The sequence below is a fragment of the Drosophila willistoni genome (assembly GCF_018902025.1).
Source record: "Drosophila willistoni isolate 14030-0811.24 chromosome 2R unlocalized genomic scaffold, UCI_dwil_1.1 Seg167, whole genome shotgun sequence".
In the NCBI taxonomy this organism is placed as follows: domain Eukaryota; kingdom Metazoa; phylum Arthropoda; class Insecta; order Diptera; family Drosophilidae; genus Drosophila; species Drosophila willistoni.
In genome coordinates, this window is record NW_025814050.1 from 13,794,022 (window position 1) to 13,813,374 (window position 19,353).

At 35.1% G+C, this 19,353-nt stretch overlaps 1 protein-coding gene and 1 long non-coding RNA gene across 2 annotated transcripts; both read left to right on the plus strand.

The window, feature by feature from the left end:
- The first annotated feature begins 4,482 nt into the window (after positions 1 to 4,482).
- On the plus strand, positions 4,483 to 5,127 carry LOC111518646. The gene is made up of 2 exons (XR_002724041.2): positions 4,483 to 4,737; positions 4,814 to 5,127. It is a non-coding gene; the product is annotated as an uncharacterized LOC111518646 (long non-coding RNA).
- Positions 5,128 to 8,622: 3,495 nt separating this feature from the next.
- Positions 8,623 to 18,980, plus strand: LOC6642685 (zinc finger protein chinmo). Its single transcript, XM_002064909.4, is given in 5 exon segments — positions 8,623 to 8,878; positions 15,073 to 15,290; positions 15,357 to 16,201; positions 16,267 to 16,414; positions 17,087 to 18,980. Coding segments are annotated over 5 exon segments (2,625 nt in total). The 5' UTR covers positions 8,623 to 8,760; the 3' UTR covers positions 18,383 to 18,980.
- Positions 18,981 to 19,353: the final 373 nt, after the last annotated feature.

The window sequence follows — 19,353 nt, forward strand, 5'->3', positions numbered from 1 at the left end:
TTATTAGGTATCATGGAAATTTGATTATTTTCTTTGAGAAATTATGATTAAACTTTTATGAATTTTCGGTTAATTGTTTAAAAAAATATTTCTATATCATTTTTTTCAAGATGTTTCTTGAACTTTGTCTTATATTTATACAAGAATTTTTATAATTTACATATTTATTTCATTTTAATTGTTTTATTATTGTATAAGTACAATAATACTTACGTCTCGCTTAACAACGTTAGGTTTAGTTTTATTAGTTCCATTCTATTTATTAGATAGAGTATTGAAATACATAAATGAAAGACTTTACGCTTTAAGCTAAAACTTATTCACCGAAAAAGTTAATTGATTTACTTTGAGTAATTTTCATATTTGTAGTTACTTTAGAAAAACTATGCTTCCTTTACCTACAAAAAGTATTTTGAACAAATTTTCTCAGTGTATAGGCCAGACCGCCTCACCGCCGCAGACCCTTGTCCTTATCCAACAGTTGCACATCATCCATCACGCCTAGACCAAACAGACAAGCGTAAAGTGGCAAAAACTGTCAGTTCTTGTTCGCGGCTTCTCTAAACCACCCGCCGCTTCTTTTTGGCCCTTTCCCGAGAGTTCCTCACCAGTTGTCGGTTAGCATTGGCTCAAACCCAATTAAAAATGTCAAAAAATGAAAATACCTGTAGGTAGTTAGCAGTTAGCGCACGCAGTAAATATTCATCACGCCAAACCACGGCACAAAAAGAGACGAAACTCTCTAACCCTAAACCATTGAGGGCTGCTGCCTTTCTCTCGTCACTCACACACACACACACACACGCACACTCCTAGGATTTCGCGTCACACAGTTTAACTTTTCATTTGGCATCGCGTAGGAAGTTTGAGTTTGAATCCTTTGGCTACTGCCTACTGCCTGCTGCCTGCTTATCAGCATGAGACGCACACATGTCAGGATATAAAAAAGAGGAGAAGAGAGAAACTGGAGCCCCATGGAATGCATTGTGGACGAGAGGAACAATTGCGCGTTTGTATGTTTTCGTGCCTCGTCAGCAAAATTAAAAAATAGATACGCAAACGTTCCATTCCTGTTCCATTCTGTTGGATGAGCTGCCAAAGTTCTATAAAAGAAAATTCAACCAGAAGCAGTCCAGAGCCATCAGGTTCCCACCTTTTTCTCTCTTTTAACTCTAACTCTGATAAAAGTTTTTAGCTCACGCTGAATTCAAATGTCACACAAGGATCGAAAAGGTACGCATGGCCAAAGACCTGACTCCCAACCACCTTCTGTTCCTCAATGTGCGGATGTGCGGGTGTGCGGATATGTTTGCGAATGTGTGTGTGTGTGGGTGTGTGTGGGTGTATGCCTTTGCTTTATTGCAAAAATACACACAAAAACGTTGCCAGCCTAGTCCGAGGTCCATACACCAACAGCTGCTTTTCCAGTTTCCGCCTTTACGTATGAATTTGTTTCTGTGTTTTTCGTTTTTGTTTGGTTTTTTGCATTGGCAAAAAATTTAATAGAAGTAACAGGCTTCCTTCAAAAAATGTCACTGGCTCTGGCCGATAACTATTTGCCAGGCAGGCAAGGAGGTGTGGCGTCAGATGGATGGCTGGCCCATCGTCACAACGATTTGAGAAAAAAGGTAGACATGGTGGTCGTTGGTTTTACTCCCCCGTCATGTAAAATGAATGGAATGGTCAGTGTGTTGGAGCATTTTTTGTGTGTTTTGTTCCAATGCGTCGCAGTCTGGCAGACGCATCTTCTCATTCTTCAATCGAATATACGCTTCCCTTTGTCGTTGTTGGGTGTATTTTTATTGTATATATCATTGATGAATACGCCGATAACAAATCTCAATCAAATGTCAAAAAGGTAACAGGCAGACCTCCTCTAACTGACGGACTGACAGACAGGGCCTCGAACCCAACTTGAGACTCGAACTTTTTCCCCCAACCAGCTTCTGATTTGTGTGTGTGTGTGTGTGTGTGTGTGTGTGTGTGTGTGAGTGTAATGTTGCAATTTTCACGCAAGCCACGCGTCGTATACGCAATCGTTTTTACCACTGTCAGAGATATGTATGTGGCCAAGTTTTGACCTGTCTGTTGTCTCTCTATATTGTATTTAGTATTCAATCTGCCCATCTATACACACACACACACACCCACACCCAGCAAGAGACACCTGTGATATGCCTTTGACAGTTTAAATTGTCATCTTGATGCTGTCAAATGTTTCTAGACTTTGATGAGGGGAGAAAAATTGCCATTGCCATCTTTTCTAACTTTTCCACTAATTTACATTTCTTTTTTGCTCTCTTTTTTTCTTGCAGGTAATACAAAAAACAAAACACACTTCAAGCTCTGAATCAGTTTCCCACCAAAAGCCAACATCAAGCATGTTTGTAAGTTCCACAAGAGACAATCACAACCGAAAACAATCACCTCACCATTCCCCCCCCCTAAAAAAACTAATTATATTTTTAAAGCAATTAATTTAAATACTCATACAACTCATAGTTATCTCAATGCAATGCATTACTGCACTGTGTGACGATTGTCTATGAAAACTGAATGAAAATTAGTTAAACTTAGTCATTTAAGGATTTTTTTGTTTAAGACAAAAGTAAAGTTACAGTTTGGTTAAAAACTTAAAGAGACTGCAAATATTTGCATAAGGTTTTGTTAGAGAATCTTAAGGAATATATTGTTTCCCTTGAAATTGCTTAAGTCCCTACTCTGACTTATTTTAATCCGCTTCTTAATACATGCATAACTGAAACATCATTTCTTTTATTCCCAACCTTAACTCTTCTTTGGCACTTATTTTTTCACCCATTTTTGTCAACTATTGCCACACAGTGCAGTAACCCGAAAAACAAACCAAACTTTTGGTGATTGCGACAAGGCAAGCGTATCTTAAAGATACATATACGACGAAATGTACTATATGTACATATGATTGCATCTATGTATTTACTATGGAGAGTGCGTGTGTGTGCATTAACACAATAATTTTGTGGTTGGTGCCCAGCGAAGCGTATTAGGTTAACTGTCAACTATTTGTGTTAAGTGCGTTTTCTTTCGCTCAACTCATTTATTATCATTGCGGTTGCATTTGAGTGCATAACTAATTACCTTAAGAGCGGAATTGGGGGAGACAAAATAGAAAAAGAAAACAAAAAAAAAACTAAATCACAACTTCCCATTTTTTTTTTTGTTGTTGTTTACTTCTGTCAATTGAAGAAAAATGTGCAAGATCTTACAAAATATTGAATAATATGACAAGACACAGAAACAGAGGGGAGATTACTACACACACACACCTTCTATTATCGAAACGACCACCCGTGCCGTTTTTCAGGTACATACATATATGATGAGATTCTTACGACAAGATGTCATAACTCGCATATATTTGACGACTGTTGGCATAATCTCTTCGACTTTCTGCCAAAGTCTAGAAATCTCATCTTGTATTTGCTTCTATTTTAAGTCCATTCTTATGCAATGGGGAAGATCCTGGGGCCGGATTGCTTTGATGTGGTGTGCTATGAGCCACCGCGGGGCATCATCGAGCATCAAGACCAAAAGCCCACCACACAATATTATTTTCCCTTTTCTCCACCTTCTCTTTAGTAAAGCTGTCTCTGGTTGTCTTCCCTGCGCTGTGCGATTATGCGACATTTATCGCACATCTGTTATCGTTGCAAGAAAAAAACTTTGCGCTATTATGCACAAGACATGTGTAAGAAGATGAAGTAAAATGTTTTTTCTTTTTATTTTTTTTGCCTAACCAGGCCTGTCACTTGCAGCAAATTGTTGCTGTTGCTCAAACTGCTGACACAAAGGCGGCTTCTACTTTTCTTGTCTTCTTTTTGGTTCTTGAATTTGAAATTTGTCATCTGTCAGCAATTTTTGCGGTGTTGTGCAAGTTCTTTCTTTTAGACTGTAATTGTTTTTATCTCTTTTTCTAGGAAAAACTCCAGAGTCAAAAGTGAAATGCCGCAAGTCAGAGAAATAATTGTAGCAAGTGGCGTTTCTCTTGTTAAAATAGTTGCAGAATCAGGAATTCATAACTTAATCAACACTGGCTTTTTGCAAATTGTAGCATTTTAGTTTCGATAGCAATTAGAGATGGTCACTAAGCGATGCAACTTGCTTAATACGCACAAAAGTGTAAGAATTTGATTTATTTTCTATTAAAGAAAAGATTTTTTTTAATTTGATAGGTTAAGCAAATATTTTAGCCCTAATAGAACCCTCATAATTAAGTGCTACAAATCTTTCAAACATTTCTTTGTTCTTTCTTTGTTTGTTCTTTGTAAGGTTTAATAATTTTAAAATAATTTTGTATCATTTTTATTAGTTTTTAAGTCTTAGCGACTGTATAATGCATAAACCCTAACAAAATTGTAATTTATAGGAAAGATATTTTATATAAACCATTTTTGTCCCTAGAATACCAATTTTCAGTATTTTCATTGCTCAACACTTGAACAATACTTCATTATTCAACTTACTGATCAACACTATTTTTGAGCAATATATTTAATATTAGTTTTTGAGCACTATAACTTGGTAGTCATTCAGTTAGCATTCAAAATGACTGTGTTTCATGAAGAAAATAGCCCAGTTTCCCATAAAGATATTACGGATATATATAAAAAATGTTCAGCCATATTATTCGTTTATATGTTGGTGGTTCTCTTAATTGTACTTCGCTTAAATTTTAAGCGCAAGCGATCGTCGAAGGTAAGGCCACTTTATACATTTTATCGATTGACTTGACCTGTCAACAGTCTCTTAATATTTCCTTTTTTTTAAGCAGAAACAATCACAACGCAAAACTTCTCAAGTATTATGGTCGAACGTAAACAAAGACACTGAAGATTATTGCATTCCGTTAACTAAATATATGAGAAACTATCAAATTGATAAACAAATCAATGAAATGCGTCATCAATATGTATAGATGTATCCGTGGAATACAAGAAAACGAGAGGGCGAAACCACTTTACTCCACCGCAAACTGCACTGTCAAAAAAATATGCTAAATAAATAAATAAAAAAAAATTCAGGCAACAATAGTCATTTTGAGTACAACGAAACAGCGATACTCTTGCCTCACTTTTAAATAATTTAGTAAGGACGAAAATGTAAGCGATCTTTTGAACCTTTGTTAGTTCCTTAGGTCTATTCTTAGATAAAACTAACAAAGAGCTTCTATCCAATACCATGCACTACTTTAGATCAGATTAGTATACACTTTTTGTATTGCTAGAGTATCAGAACAACAAAAAAAACAAAACTGAATCACGGAATTGAATTGATGTTTGTCTAAATAGTGCACAAGGTCAATTAGTTGAAATACCAGAAAAAATAAAATACACACAATAACACTTTGATATAATTTTTGTTTGAATTTTATATCAATATTTATTTGCGTTGCATTTTTGTATACATTGAAAATTATTGCGTAATTTTAAACATTTTTGTGATGTCATTCCCAATTCATTTTTGCCTTTTTTCTATGTCGTCGTGGTCTTTGTTTGTCTTTGGCATTAGAAAAATGAAAAAAAAGTGCGTGGCTAAGAGAGAAAACCAAAGATCAACCCCAATTTCAATTCCAATTTCTAATTTCAATCGCGGTCTCTAGCTCTAAAATCCCCTTTCCTGTATGTATGTATATAGGAGAAACTATACAAAAAAAAGCTGTTTCTTCATCGTCTTCCAGGAACGCAGCTTTTTGTATAGTCCTGCGTGTGTTTGTGTATGTGTGAAAAGGATTTACGCGTTGTTTTTCTTGTATTTCTCGCACATGGCTTTTGTTGAAAGCGAAGGAAGAGAAAAAAAAAATACAAAACAGATAGGTTACCAGATACCTGAGCTACGATTTCCCCCCCTTCAGGTGCGTCGTCATTTGACTGCCAAAAAACACATACAATTGAGCAAAAAAAAAAAACACAGAAACCCTTAGTTAAAAAGAGATAGCTAATAATTTTGCTCTATTTTTGGGTAACCTTTTTCTTGGTTTCCTTCAAGGTTCTTTTTATTGTTGTTTGTAATTGAAAAAGCATTTCAAATGCAGCTGCGTAAAACTCAATAAACTCTTAAGCAAAAGTTGTACAGTTGAGTGCAAAAGCTTTACAAGATAGATAAAAAAAAATTTGAAAATTGTAAAGAATGAAACAATTGAAGAAGAATATTTAAATGTAGTCTGTAAGAGTGAAAGTGAGCAGATACTTTGGAGTCAATAGTCAAGGGAAATTAAAGATATTTTTAGCCAAATCACTGAAAAGGTTGTTTCCTGAGTCGACTTTATTATTAGCAAGTATCTTTTTGAGAATACTGCTTTAACTAACATTAAATTATTACAATTTAGCTACCTATTCTAAGTTAGTTTAGTAGATTTTGAAGTTAAGACTGGTTAAGGTGAATTAGAAACTAAAACTAGTTAGAAATGGCAAGAGCAGATTCCATATTAATAGTTTATATATTTTCTTCAAATTTCATTGTCCCTTAAATCTGTTCTTTTAAAAACTAAAACTAGTTGAGAATTCTAACTAAATAAAACCATAAAGTATGAAAACAGGAGATTTTATTTTAGTAGATAATAAATTTCATTTTCCCTGCCTTTTTTCTCTCTAGTGTCCTATATATTTCACATATTTCTTAATTATCATAGTCTTAGCTACAAGCTAACTAAAAGGCTACTCGAAACGGTAAATTCTTTAATCTTTTCCATTCAACCTAAACTCATGGCCTTAAGCTTAGTTCCCTACTTCATCATCATCATCATCATCCTCAGCTATATAACCGCTAACATTTTTGCGATCATCAAAATGAAGCAAAAGAAACAGAATAAAATCCCGCTGTTCCTTTAACTGCTTGCCATTTGTCCCCTTGCACCTCTTGCCTGTATCCTCAACTAATGCCAATCAAACTTGGCCACAAAACTGCAAACTTCCCAAGAATTTCTTAATAGCTTTTTACCGATATCTTTTTTTTTCCCCCTCTGCTGCCTGCCGCCTTTTCACTCACTTTGTTTCATTCTTCCTCTTTTCGAGCAAAACCGTTGATTTTGATTCGTGTTGCTCCTTCTACGTCAGTTGCCACACCGCCTGAGGCAATAAGAAAAAAAAAAAAAAGAAAGGAAACAAGAACACGCAAAAAAAAGGGAAAAATTGCGGCTTCCACATAACAGCAGGCCTTTGGCCAAAAAGGAGAAACTTGCGCGGTCGCATTTTTCTAACGATTAAACAAATTCGGAGAAAAAAAGCGCATCCCATGCAACTATATAACATCCAAAAAAGACCAGAAACCAGGACCAACCAAACGTCACCTGCAGTTTCCAAGAATTCTATAACCCAAAAAGAGAAGTCCCAAGGCTAAGGAAACTGTAGACGACGACGCTGACGACGCATTGAAACTCCGAAATGGGTTTCGGTTGCATCTTGGTCAAGTTGGTCTTGACTCTTTGGTTCGTCGGCATTTTTTTTTGTTAAGGCTTGTACAAAATTTTTCCAGGAATTGAATCGTATATCTTCTTTCTAAATGCTCGATTAATTTCTAATAAATTGGCAACGAATTGATTGGGTTGTTGTGCCCCTGTGGGCATTGCATTTGATATATCATATATATAGAATTACCCTCAATATAAATGCATTTGGAAATTTGAGGCAATTTTGAAATTATAAGGTATTTATTTCTCTTGGCTAAATAAGTGATTGAAAATAACTAAAAGTCTACAGAGAAAGTCTTATTCATAAGTTGGGCTTAAAATGATTGCTTAGACTTAAAGGCAAAGGTCGCGAATGTCTCAAAACTTCTTAATCTTTTACCTTTTCCTTTAAAATTATATTAAACTAGACAACTTTAATTGAAGGGGGTTTTTATCTCTTAAGCATTTGCATTTTCATGGAACATTTTTAATGATTCTCATTCTAAGTTCATATTAATTATGCATTAAATTTAAATCGAACCAAAAATAGAGTAATATAATTATAATAAATATAAATTCTTTTAGTTATTAACTAATAAAAAAATAGACTTTTTAGTCATTGTGGAAATTGCATTTTTTTTTTCGTAAACTTAGCAGTCATTGGTTTTTTCAATGACATTTAGACATCATGTCAAACGCATCTAACAACAAAACTGAAATGTTTTTCCTCATTCTCGTTGCAGCATTTGTCGTGTACGGAGTTAAATAAGCGTCGTCTGTAATATACCAGTTCAAAAAGAAGAAAAAAATTAAATAAATAAAAAATCATAAAAATAAAAAAGAAAAGGAAAAAATAATTTAAACAAAAGCAAAAGTAACACACACTCAAGCAAAACGCGAAAACGTGAAGAAGGAGGAGGAAATCTAAAGAAAATTATCTTTAAAGAATTTTTCATGCTTACAAAATTGACGACATCCAACGTTAACCAACACACACAAATTACGCATACAATTGCAAAATTCCCTTTGGCTAAGGATACTGTTGTAGCAGGCAATTGGCTCAATTAGCAAAATCATTTAACTCTCTACGCTATTTGGCCATTGACAGCTGCAACAATAATCCACGAAATTCCATTTTGGCATAATACTAAAGAAAAACAAAACAAAAGAAAATCAACAAATTTAATAACATAAAAAACCAAAAATAATAAATTGATTTAAATTGAAAATTAAACTAATCAATTATTGTGTGGATGCTGAGCAAGGAAACTGAATCATCACAATCATCATCATTAGCGGAGAAAGCAGCGTTCAAATTAATAACTATATAAAATATGGATCCACAACAGCAATTTTGCCTTAAGTGGAACAGTTATTCGTCCAATTTGGCAATAACATTCTCAAATCTATTCAAATCAGATCTATTGGCCGATGTCACATTATCCTGTGATGGTAAGTTTTAGCAAAAGCAACAGTAAATTCTATATCACTATTTATTTTATTTATTCAACATTTTTGACATTTGACACGTTTTTCACAAGTCACTCGAGAGTTAGAGATTTCGATTAGGCGATAACGTAATTAAAATTATCGATTGTATGTATCGATAGGCTAGTTTTGTGTTCAATCGATAGTTGAATTTCAAATGATTTAAATTCATAAATTTCAAAACTAAAGGAAAAGTTATTACATTTTTTAAAAACTTTGAAGATTGAAAGTTTTTAAAAAACTGTTGCTTTGGTCTTTAAAACAAAATCAAAATTCAAAATAATTTAGAAATTTTTAAACCATTTTTTGTAATTTCTGTATGCTTTTAATACCCAAATAATCACCCCTAAAAGCTTCCCCATAAAAACAAAATAGAAATTTTGAAAAAAAAAAATAAACCAAATGCGTTCATCTCGCCTAGGGCCAAGCAAATGTTCATTTTGTAAAAATGCTCATTTCTCAAGTGCTAAACTGACCAAAAACAAAAAAATCAAAATGGGGAAACAGAATGAAGGGTAACACAAATGAATATGAAAAACAATTGAAAACATACGTTATTTGTTTTTCAAGTAAGAGCAACTCACAAATATTTAATGCTTCATTTCTAAATGGACAGTCAAAAAAAGAGAATCAAAAATCCCAAAAAAAAAACGTATTCAAAACTCATATGAATATGGAATATATGTATATTGGAAATGAAAAAATATTAAAAACCACAATTAAAACTCAGGAAGGGGATAAAAAGCGTAGAGTTGGAGACTCAAAGAATCCTTTCTCTGAATCCTGTATGTACTGTGCAATTTTTTAATCAAAAATAGTAGCATTTCGATTGATATGAATGACAACAGCAACAACCACGTAGAGAGAGTAGAGGCTGAGGGGACAAAAAAAAAAAGGGTTTCCAGGATTTGGCCGTCTGAGTATTTGGCCCTCACATAAGCCCTCTCTCTCTTTCTATCTGTACATCCCTTTCTATGCCATCTTACTCTATCTCTGTCATCTAACCTAAGCCGAGGCCAGCTTTTCAATCAATTCAGCAAAAATCAAATCCCCAGGCATAAGGGATGCTTAAAGGCAACGACTTTAGGATACCCTCTTTAGGTTTACCCAATTTAGGTGTGGAATTTGTGTTTAACACGAAAGTTGCGACTTTTATTATGTTTTCTATTAAGAATTTAAATTTTCTGCTTCTAGTGTATTCCATAATCTTAACTTAATAGTATTACATACAAAATATATGTCCTTTTAAGGAGTAGTGACTCTTCATTTTGAAGAAATACCCCAAAAAGGAGGTACTCTAGGTCGACCAAATGTCAGATGGTTTATCTAAGATAACACCAAATATTTGAAGAGTAATGGATTTGAAATAAATTTCATAAATTGGATTTCTATTTGCGAGGGATTTTATTTTAAGTTTATTATTTAGAGAGCCTCAAAAATTGAAACCTTTTGTTTTTGACGAAAATAATATGACAATAAATAAATAAATGAAAAGAAATTATTAAATATATGAAATAAAGGAAAGAATTTCCACACTACACTCTTTCTCTTTTTCTTCTTTATTCCACCTTTAATATGACAATATCTGTTAGTAGACATTGGTTTTTATATAGAAATGTAATTAACAAATTTTAACAAGAAAAGAAGGGAAAATATACTCAAATTTTGAAAGAGCTTTTTATAAAATATATAAATACTTAAAAAAATATTGAACCTCACTTGTATCCCATTAAACTGGGATAAATTAGTGAATTATCAAATCAAAGAACATTTCAAATTATATAGAATCGCCTTACCTTAAATTTTCTAGTTTCGTTCAAGCTTTCATTCCAATTTAATTTAAATAAATAGATAACAGATTGAAAATAAAGCAAATAGGAATAGCAAAACTCTTAAAACTAAACCAAACCCACAGCATGAACAAATCAGATGATTTGGACAATAAATTAAATTTTAAATTTAGCTTTTCTAACCAATAAAAAATAAATTCAAAACACATAACTCCCACAAGTTTGTTGTCTTAAAGCTTTTCGTTTTGCAAAGAACATAAGTTTAAGTATATTTAAAGCCAAAGATTTAAACATAAAACAAACATAAAAAGCATTTAAACCCAAATCAAAATTCGTAAAAAAGCAAAAGCAAAAAAAAAAGGGTCCCAAACAAGAACACTGACCTCAGTCAATAGTAAATAAATTCATATATACATATATATAAATGTATATATCTACATATCTAAAAAGAGTCTACCTACATTTGTTTGTCTGTATGTCTTGCTAAATGCTTCTCGAGAGCGTTTTCACCCGCATTTATATGCCATTTAATAAGCCCAAGCATAAAACTGTAGTAAAGTCGTCCTGTAAATGAAATAGTAGACACAAAACACACAACAGACAAGGACAACAAGTGGCGGACAGGGCAGAGCCACAGGGGCAGGGCAGGGCAGGAGTCAGGACCATAAAAGGCATTTCGCGTCGCAAAGTAAAAAAAAAAAAATACGAAAAACCAAAGCGAAAAACGAAAAAAAAAATCAATGTCTGCCTTTTGGCCCTCTGTTTGTGGGCTTATTAGCCATCACAAAAAGGCAAAGTGGGAGCGAGCGAGATGGAGAGATCGAAGAAGTAGCTCAATTTTATGTGCGTCTTGTTGCTTTTGTCTGTTTATCTTCATTTTTGTTGTTCCTATTTTTTTTTTCTGTCTTAAATTTGCCTTTTTTCTTCGTTTGCTTTCTTTGATTACATAAAAGTCGTTGAAGGAAAGTCGATTTATTGATTCACTTTAAATGTGGGACACAATCAAGAACATCATCCAAATGTAAAAATAAGGAAACAATAAAAAAGAATCGTTTACCTAAATTGAATAAAGACTCTTAGTGTAATAAGTAGACAAAGTAATCAAGAAGAATATTCACATCATAAATGTTTGAATTAAAACTATATATTTGAGATATAAGTATAAGAATATATAACAGGATGAAAAAACGGTTTAATATATGATTGAATAGATGATTTAATAAATGAATTAATAGATGATTAACTAGATGATTGAATAGATAATTGAATAGATGATTGAATAGATGATTGAATGGATGATTGAATAGATGGTTAAATATATGATTGAATATAAGATTGAATATATGATTGAATAGATGATTGAATAGACAAATGATAAGATGATTGAATAGATAAATGATTGAATATAGATAATTGAATAGTTGATTGAACAGATGATCGAATCGATAGTTGATTGAAAAAAGAATTCAATAGAATATTTCCAAAAAACATAAATTTCGTTTGTCTCCCTTAAACATAAGAGCATATCTTCAGAAGAAAACAATTTATGAGTCTTTGATTTCAAAACTCTTTTAATTATTATAACAAATTGCACCCAAGAGCTTTGCAAGACAACCAAAAAGAGAAATACCCAAGAATTTGTAAATCCCTTGAAAGACGCGTGGCTCTTGTTTAATTGGTCATGAGTAGCAAAGTAAAACTAAATATAAAAATGAATCATTAGAGCAGAAAAACAAAATATCGTCAAGATTAGATTCACATATAAAAAAAAAGACGTAGAAATGCATTGCTAAACAATAAAAAACACAAAAGCAACCCAAAAATGTAAGGCAAAAACATAAACAAGCCCAAAAACAAAAAAAAAAAAGACACAATCATTGTATAATATTTCTTTATCAATTTTGGCTATACATACATACATATACACACAGATACATATGCAATGTGTCGTATAATCAAACGTTATTTTCTGCCTCTTTCTGTCTCCATTCTTTTTCGCGATTGTGACCCAATTTCTGTTGTATCAAGTGTTAGAATCGACAAAAAAAAAACAAAAGAAAGGAAAAGAAATAATCATTTCAAAATAAAAGTTGTTTTCGGCAAAGTAAACAAGAGAAAGAGAGAAAGAGGAAGAATCCAAATGCAATTTACGTAGTTTTGTGTTTACGATTATATAACCAATTCTTGATCGGCATATAATTTACGCGCTAATTAATGTATTTCGCTTCCGACTTTTTTACTATTTCTTCTTCGTTATGTTATTGCGCATTTTTTCCTCTGACTTTGAATACTGCATATGACAAAATGTGGGCATTTTAGTTCATTCTGCTCAGAGATCAAGATTCAAGAAGATTTATTTAGACTTATTGAATTGGTATTACAAATACTTAAATTTAAACTTGAAACTGATATAAAACATTGGCTATATACATATTGTGGGATTTTTAAGAAGAACTCTAAACTGATGTTTTATATAAACAACATCTAGAAAATTTAGATACAAATAGCTAAAATGCAACAAATGGAATCAAAGCCAAGTTCTGGGTTTTGGCCATTAGATGAAGCTTGTGAAAATCGGAAGTAAGGTCACGCAAGAACCTAGAATTTCTCTTGAAATCTAACTAAAAGTAAATATATAAGAACAAAGTGAAGTTAGAAACAGAATATCAAGAAATACTTTTTCTATACAGGGTATTTGATAGTCGATAATGTATAGAAACAATCCAGTTGACACTATGGGCGCGTGCAATGCGTTTTGTGGTACGACCTTGAATATTCATTTTCGCTGTGATTTGATTTCGGGGCTAGTCAGTCAGTCAGTCAGTCATTCAGACAAACCAATTACCTTATCAATCCGACACAGTTTCTGATGAAATTGCTTCCTTTTAAAACGACACTTGCATTTGCTTTTTGCAGCTGCTCAACAAAAAGAGAACAATGACAACTTTGAATTTTATATATAAATATATATAAGAATATGTATACGAATATTTTTGGTCATAAATAAAGTTACCAAATGTGCGAATGTCATTTCAATTTTACTTAAGTAAAGGCCAAGGCAAACACAACAAGTGCCCCATAAAAGGAAAAGCATGAAAAGCGTGAAAAATTGTAACACATAGCCAAAAAAAGAAAAAAAAGAAAAAAAAACAACGAGAAGAAAGCGAAGTCAGTGAAGGTGAAGAGAGAGAGAGAAAGGAGGGTGAAGTAGAAGTGAGAGAAAAACTCATAAAAATATACTTATATTAGGGTAGAGTATATATGTACATACATACGTAGGACGAAGTCACAAGTATAACGAAGTGGGGGGGAGATACTTTTTGATATTGCGTATACGCCACAGCAGCCGGCGGGAGTTTTCCTCTTTGTTGTAAGTATGTATGTGGGTGTAAGGGGGTGGTGGTTGTGTCAAGTCAGGTATCAAAGAAAAGGAATCCAAGACCAAGACGACATTGACGTTGAATAATAACTCAGACATATATATATTGTGTGTGTGTGTGTGTGTGTGCCCAAAAGTAAGAAAATCATTTCCTTTTTGCTGGCTTTTTATTATTGTATATTCTATGTGTATATACATCTCCCTTTTGTGTATGTGTGTGTGTGTTTGACATGATTTTTACGAGTTCAAGGTCTCAAATAAGCATTTTAGCGCAACCTGTTGGTTCATTTTTATGGCTCGCCAGCCGGAAAGTATGCTTTAATTTTCATAATCTAGGTGAAGTCAACTTTTTTTTTGTTCCTACAGACAAATATTTTTCTTTAAGAATTGTGAAAGTTAAGAATGATAATAATCCAAGATTTATTATTTTAGAAATGTAAATTTTGTTGTTCATTATAATTATCCTAAACGACTTTAAGACAATTTTTGACTTTGATAGGAAAATATTTGGGCCACATTTATGTTAATGAATAGCAGAAGAGATTAGTTACAGGAATTTCTAAGTTTTTTTTGGGAAATAAAAGAAATTTAATAAAACCACAACATACTAACTAGTAAAAAGTAAGAATTTGTCGACAGATTTCATTTTAAAATGAAATATGTAGGCCCAAAAATATCTAGTTTATTTTTTGTTTTAAAATAAATGAGATTTAGGTTTTAAAATTAAATTGTGCTCCAGTTTAATTTCTTTCCATATAAAAAGAGACTCAAGCGCATTCATCAAGGCATTTTATTCGTAAATTTATGAGGACAGCAACTACAATTGTTAATACTTTAGCTAACATCCATCACAAACTAGAAAACCATGAGAAAAATCCTTAAAATCAACTTTTTAAACAAACAGATCTCCAATATGAAACCTTTTCTTCTGATTATGTTTGTAATTTACCTCAACTTTAATGAAACTTTCTCAAATTGTTCCTTTCTAGGCGCCGTTTTCAAAGCACACAAACTCATATTGGCAGCCTGCTCGAAGAAATTTGCCGATCTATTCGAGACAACGCCCACAAATGGCCAATGTGTCATCATATTGGAGGCCACAACTCCAGATAATATGGCCGCCTTGTTGGAGTTTATGTATAAGGGAGAAGTGCATGTATCACAAGAGGCTCTCAACAGTTTTCTCAAGTCCGCTGAGAGTTTGCAGGTAAGTCTCTCAGTTTCTCTCCCATTTCTCTAGAAAATCTTGACTGACTGTCTCTCTTGCTTTTAGGTCAAGGGCTTGTCCACAGAAACCGGCCGTTTGGCTGCCCAACAGGCCCAACAACAGCATCACATGGGTGGTGGGGGAGTCGCTGGGAGTGATACCTCACCCTTGGACTCACCCACTGGACGTCGCAGCATGCGCAACAGTTTAAGCGGCGGCAATGGTCCTGTTGGTGGTGTCGGCAGTGGCAGCGGCATTGGTGTTGCCGGATCAATTGGCTCCTCAGGCAATAGCTTGAGCGGCGGTGGCCTGGGCAATGGCAATGGCCTTAGCCTGGCTGGATTTACAGCTGCCGGAGGCATGGCTGCTGCTGCCAGTGTGGCAGCCAGCGGTTTGAGCGCCTTGGCGGCCAGTGCCAATGCTCTGGATCGTTGTGGCAGTGCCGGTGGAAATATCATCAGTTGCAGTGCCCCTGGAATGGGACCCTTAAGTGTTGGTGCCGGTGCTGGCGGCAATGGTGTGGGCCTCGGTGGTGGTAACAATGGACCTATTAGCTTGGGTAGCGGCGCTGGCGCTGCTTCTTCGATGCATTTGGGTGGATCGACGGGTAACCTGAAACAGGAATGCGATTCATTGATGCATCCAGGACCGGGATCGACCACATCGATGGGCTATCCAACCATTTACCGCCCCATGTACACAGAGCCATTGCGCAAACGTGTCCTGCGCAGTCCATACGCCGAACAGGAATTGCGCGGCAGTGTGCTACGTGATGGATCCAAGAACTCATCATCCGAATGCCCGAGCCCAGTTAATAAGCAACCCTATCATCGTCCATCATCGAGTGCCTCGTCAACAGCTCCCACTGAGGCGGATACCATGCACTCGGAACGAGCTTCGCCACAGTCGAGGTGAGTGTTGCTTTACTTGGTGTATTAAGGAGTTTGTTATCTCTTCTCTCTCTCTCTTTTTGTAGCCGCTATGAGAATCACAGTCCCAGCACCACAGCAGGCAATGGCAGTGCTCCAAGTGGCCTAGATCGTATTGTTAAATCGGAACGTAATAATGGCAGTGCCAATGAGGCTAACGATGATGAACGCGAACTAATGGATGAGTCAACAGATGTGAGTTCTTTTGCGGAGGACATTGGGCTGGAATCTAATTCCTTTGCCATAAACTGCAATTTAAATGGGGGGTCTGAAATTTTGCAAGGACTTTAGTAGGACTAAAATAGAATTTTGATTTTTCATTCCGTGATCCGTTACGGTTTCTTTAAAACTATACAACTCTGATTTTGCATACTTTTAGGCTGTAACTTTTGTTCTTTTAATTTATACTTCATATTTTCTTGAAAACCTTAGCTTAAAAGAGCTAAAGGGCTGAAATTTTGCTTGTAGGCTTGTATATACTGACCAGTTGTATATCTCGGACTGAGCCAAATCGGACCACTATGTCATTTAGCTCCCATACATACATACGGCAAAGAAACGAACAGTGACCCTTAAAATGAATTAAGAATTCAGAAATATAAAGAAAATGAGTAGATTGGACAAAGTGTTAATCGCAGTTTATAGTAAACATTTAAATGATTACTTTAGATCCACAATCACTTTTGGTAGATTTTCCCTGCAATAACACCTCACAGAAACAATCCACAACTACAATATTAAAAGTTTGATTCGAAATACTTTTATATCAATATAAGTATTTCATATTTTTTGACTTAAATACGATCACATTTCTAATCCTAACTTGTATATACTTATCTCTGCTATTGTTTTTGTCTTACTCTGTAGAATGGAGCCGAAGATTTACGTGTTAAGCTGGAGAATTCAAATTATTCACCGCCACCGCCGCCAAATTCAAATACCTCAACGGCAACCACACCGAATGCTGTGCTCGAGAACTTAAAGAATGCAGATGGTTCACTTTCAGGTAATCTATCGTCAATAGCACCAGCCGATATGTTGAATGTGTGGAATGCCACCAAGATGAACAACAAGAACAGTGTGAATACGGCGGATGGAAAGAAATTGAAATGCCTGTACTGCGATCGTCTCTATGGCTATGAGACAAACCTGCGAGCCCATATACGTCAACGGCATCAAGGTATACGGGTGCCATGTCCGTTCTGTGAGCGAACATTTACCCGTAATAATACCGTGCGACGACACATTGCCCGCGAGCATAAGCAGGAAATTGGATTGGCTGCTGGGGCGACTATTGCACCGGCCCATGTGGCAGCAGCAGCGGCGGCAGCAGCGGCCGCGAATCATTCACCATAGGAAGCAGCCGCAACAGCAGCGGCAGCAGTAGTCATGAGTGCGCATAAGGAGGCAGCAAAGCAACGTAAACGTAAATCACTTAAAATGGCATTGGAGAAATGCATGCAACGGCGGGATGCGATGGCCGCCGGTGGAGAAGGAGGAGGAAATGGGTCAGGCGAAGGAGTCGGAACTGGGAGTGGAGTGGGCATAATTGCATTAGCGGGCACTGATGCAACAACAACAACAACAACATCTACAACATCATCATCAAGCTATAGCTTTGAGCAACAACAACAGAAAATTCATGCTGAATTATCTCAACAAATTAAGGCAGCAATGGCCGCTGAACAGGAGCAGGCCGCTGCTGCCGAGGCGGAGGCTGAGGCCATGGATACAACGGCTAACACAACGGTCACAACGACAACAACAAACGCATCAGCATCATCATCCACAGCGGCAACAACAAACACGACAACAGCCACAACAGATGGCAGTGAGTCATGTGGTGAGCACACTGAAATGGATGTGGATGAACCGATGCCAGAGATTCAACCAGAATCCGAATTAGTTGTGGTTGAACCAAAGATCGAGCCACTTTCCGATAGCGATGACGATGATGATGATGGTCATCATTTGCATATGCATTTAGCGGAAACACAGCACGACGATGATGACGAAGAAGAAGCAGGCGATGGTGAACGTGAACGTGAACCAGAGCCAGAGCCAGAGTTAGCCAATATAACCAGCCCTCAATATAATATACCGCCCAATCATGAGATGCCCACATTGACCTCAACGCCCAAGATCAATGTGGAACAGCAATAAATTGAAAAAGTTGATGAAATGCCCGCCCATCCCCCCACCCAAAACCACTTGACCCCCACTCCAAAATATGCTTAATACAAAATTTAGTTAAGAAAGGATGAAAAAAGAAGATGATAAAGAAGGGAGAAGAAGTGATTTACAAAACGTTTACGAAATGCGCCACCAAGAAGATGAAGAAGAAGAAGAAGATTGACTACTGTTGCAACTGCTGTTGCCCTCGGAGACCACCAAGAAAAAACAAAAACGAAAAAAACTAAACTAAAACTAAACTAAAAACTAAACACTAACTTAAAACAAAAAAACAAATATGTTTAACTATTAAACTAATCGTAATTATTATCAACATTAACACACATACACTTTTTACACCACACACACACACACACACCATGCACGAAAACACACACACACACACAGACAAGTATTTGATGTCCAAAACTAAATCAATTCTAATTTTTTATTATTGTTTAAACAACTTTTACACAATTCAGACAGACAAAAACTAAAAAAAAAAACTGATGGAAGACGAAGCATACACTGAAAGAAAATACGAGATATATCCAACAAGAGAATAAAATAATGCAATCCGGCTGAAAAATTGTTTTCAGGGTGCTAATTAAACAAGAAACAAACATAAAAAGAAAAAAACAAAGAAAAGGAAACTAAATATGAAAAGTTTGAACGTTTTTGATTGGTACAGTCAGCCGATAAGAAGATATATATGTATACAGATATATATATATATATATAAACCAATAATTATTTCGTGTGTGTTTTTCTCGATTCTTTAAGTTATATCAAAAAGTTGCCTCAAATCAAAGATATGAAACAAAAAAAATATGAAAAATAGCTGACTACAAAACACAAAACAAAACTACAAAAAAAAAAACAAACTACAAAGCAACAATAGCAACAAAACCGCAACCACAAGTACCTGCAATAATGAAAAAACAACAAAAACAAAAAAAAAG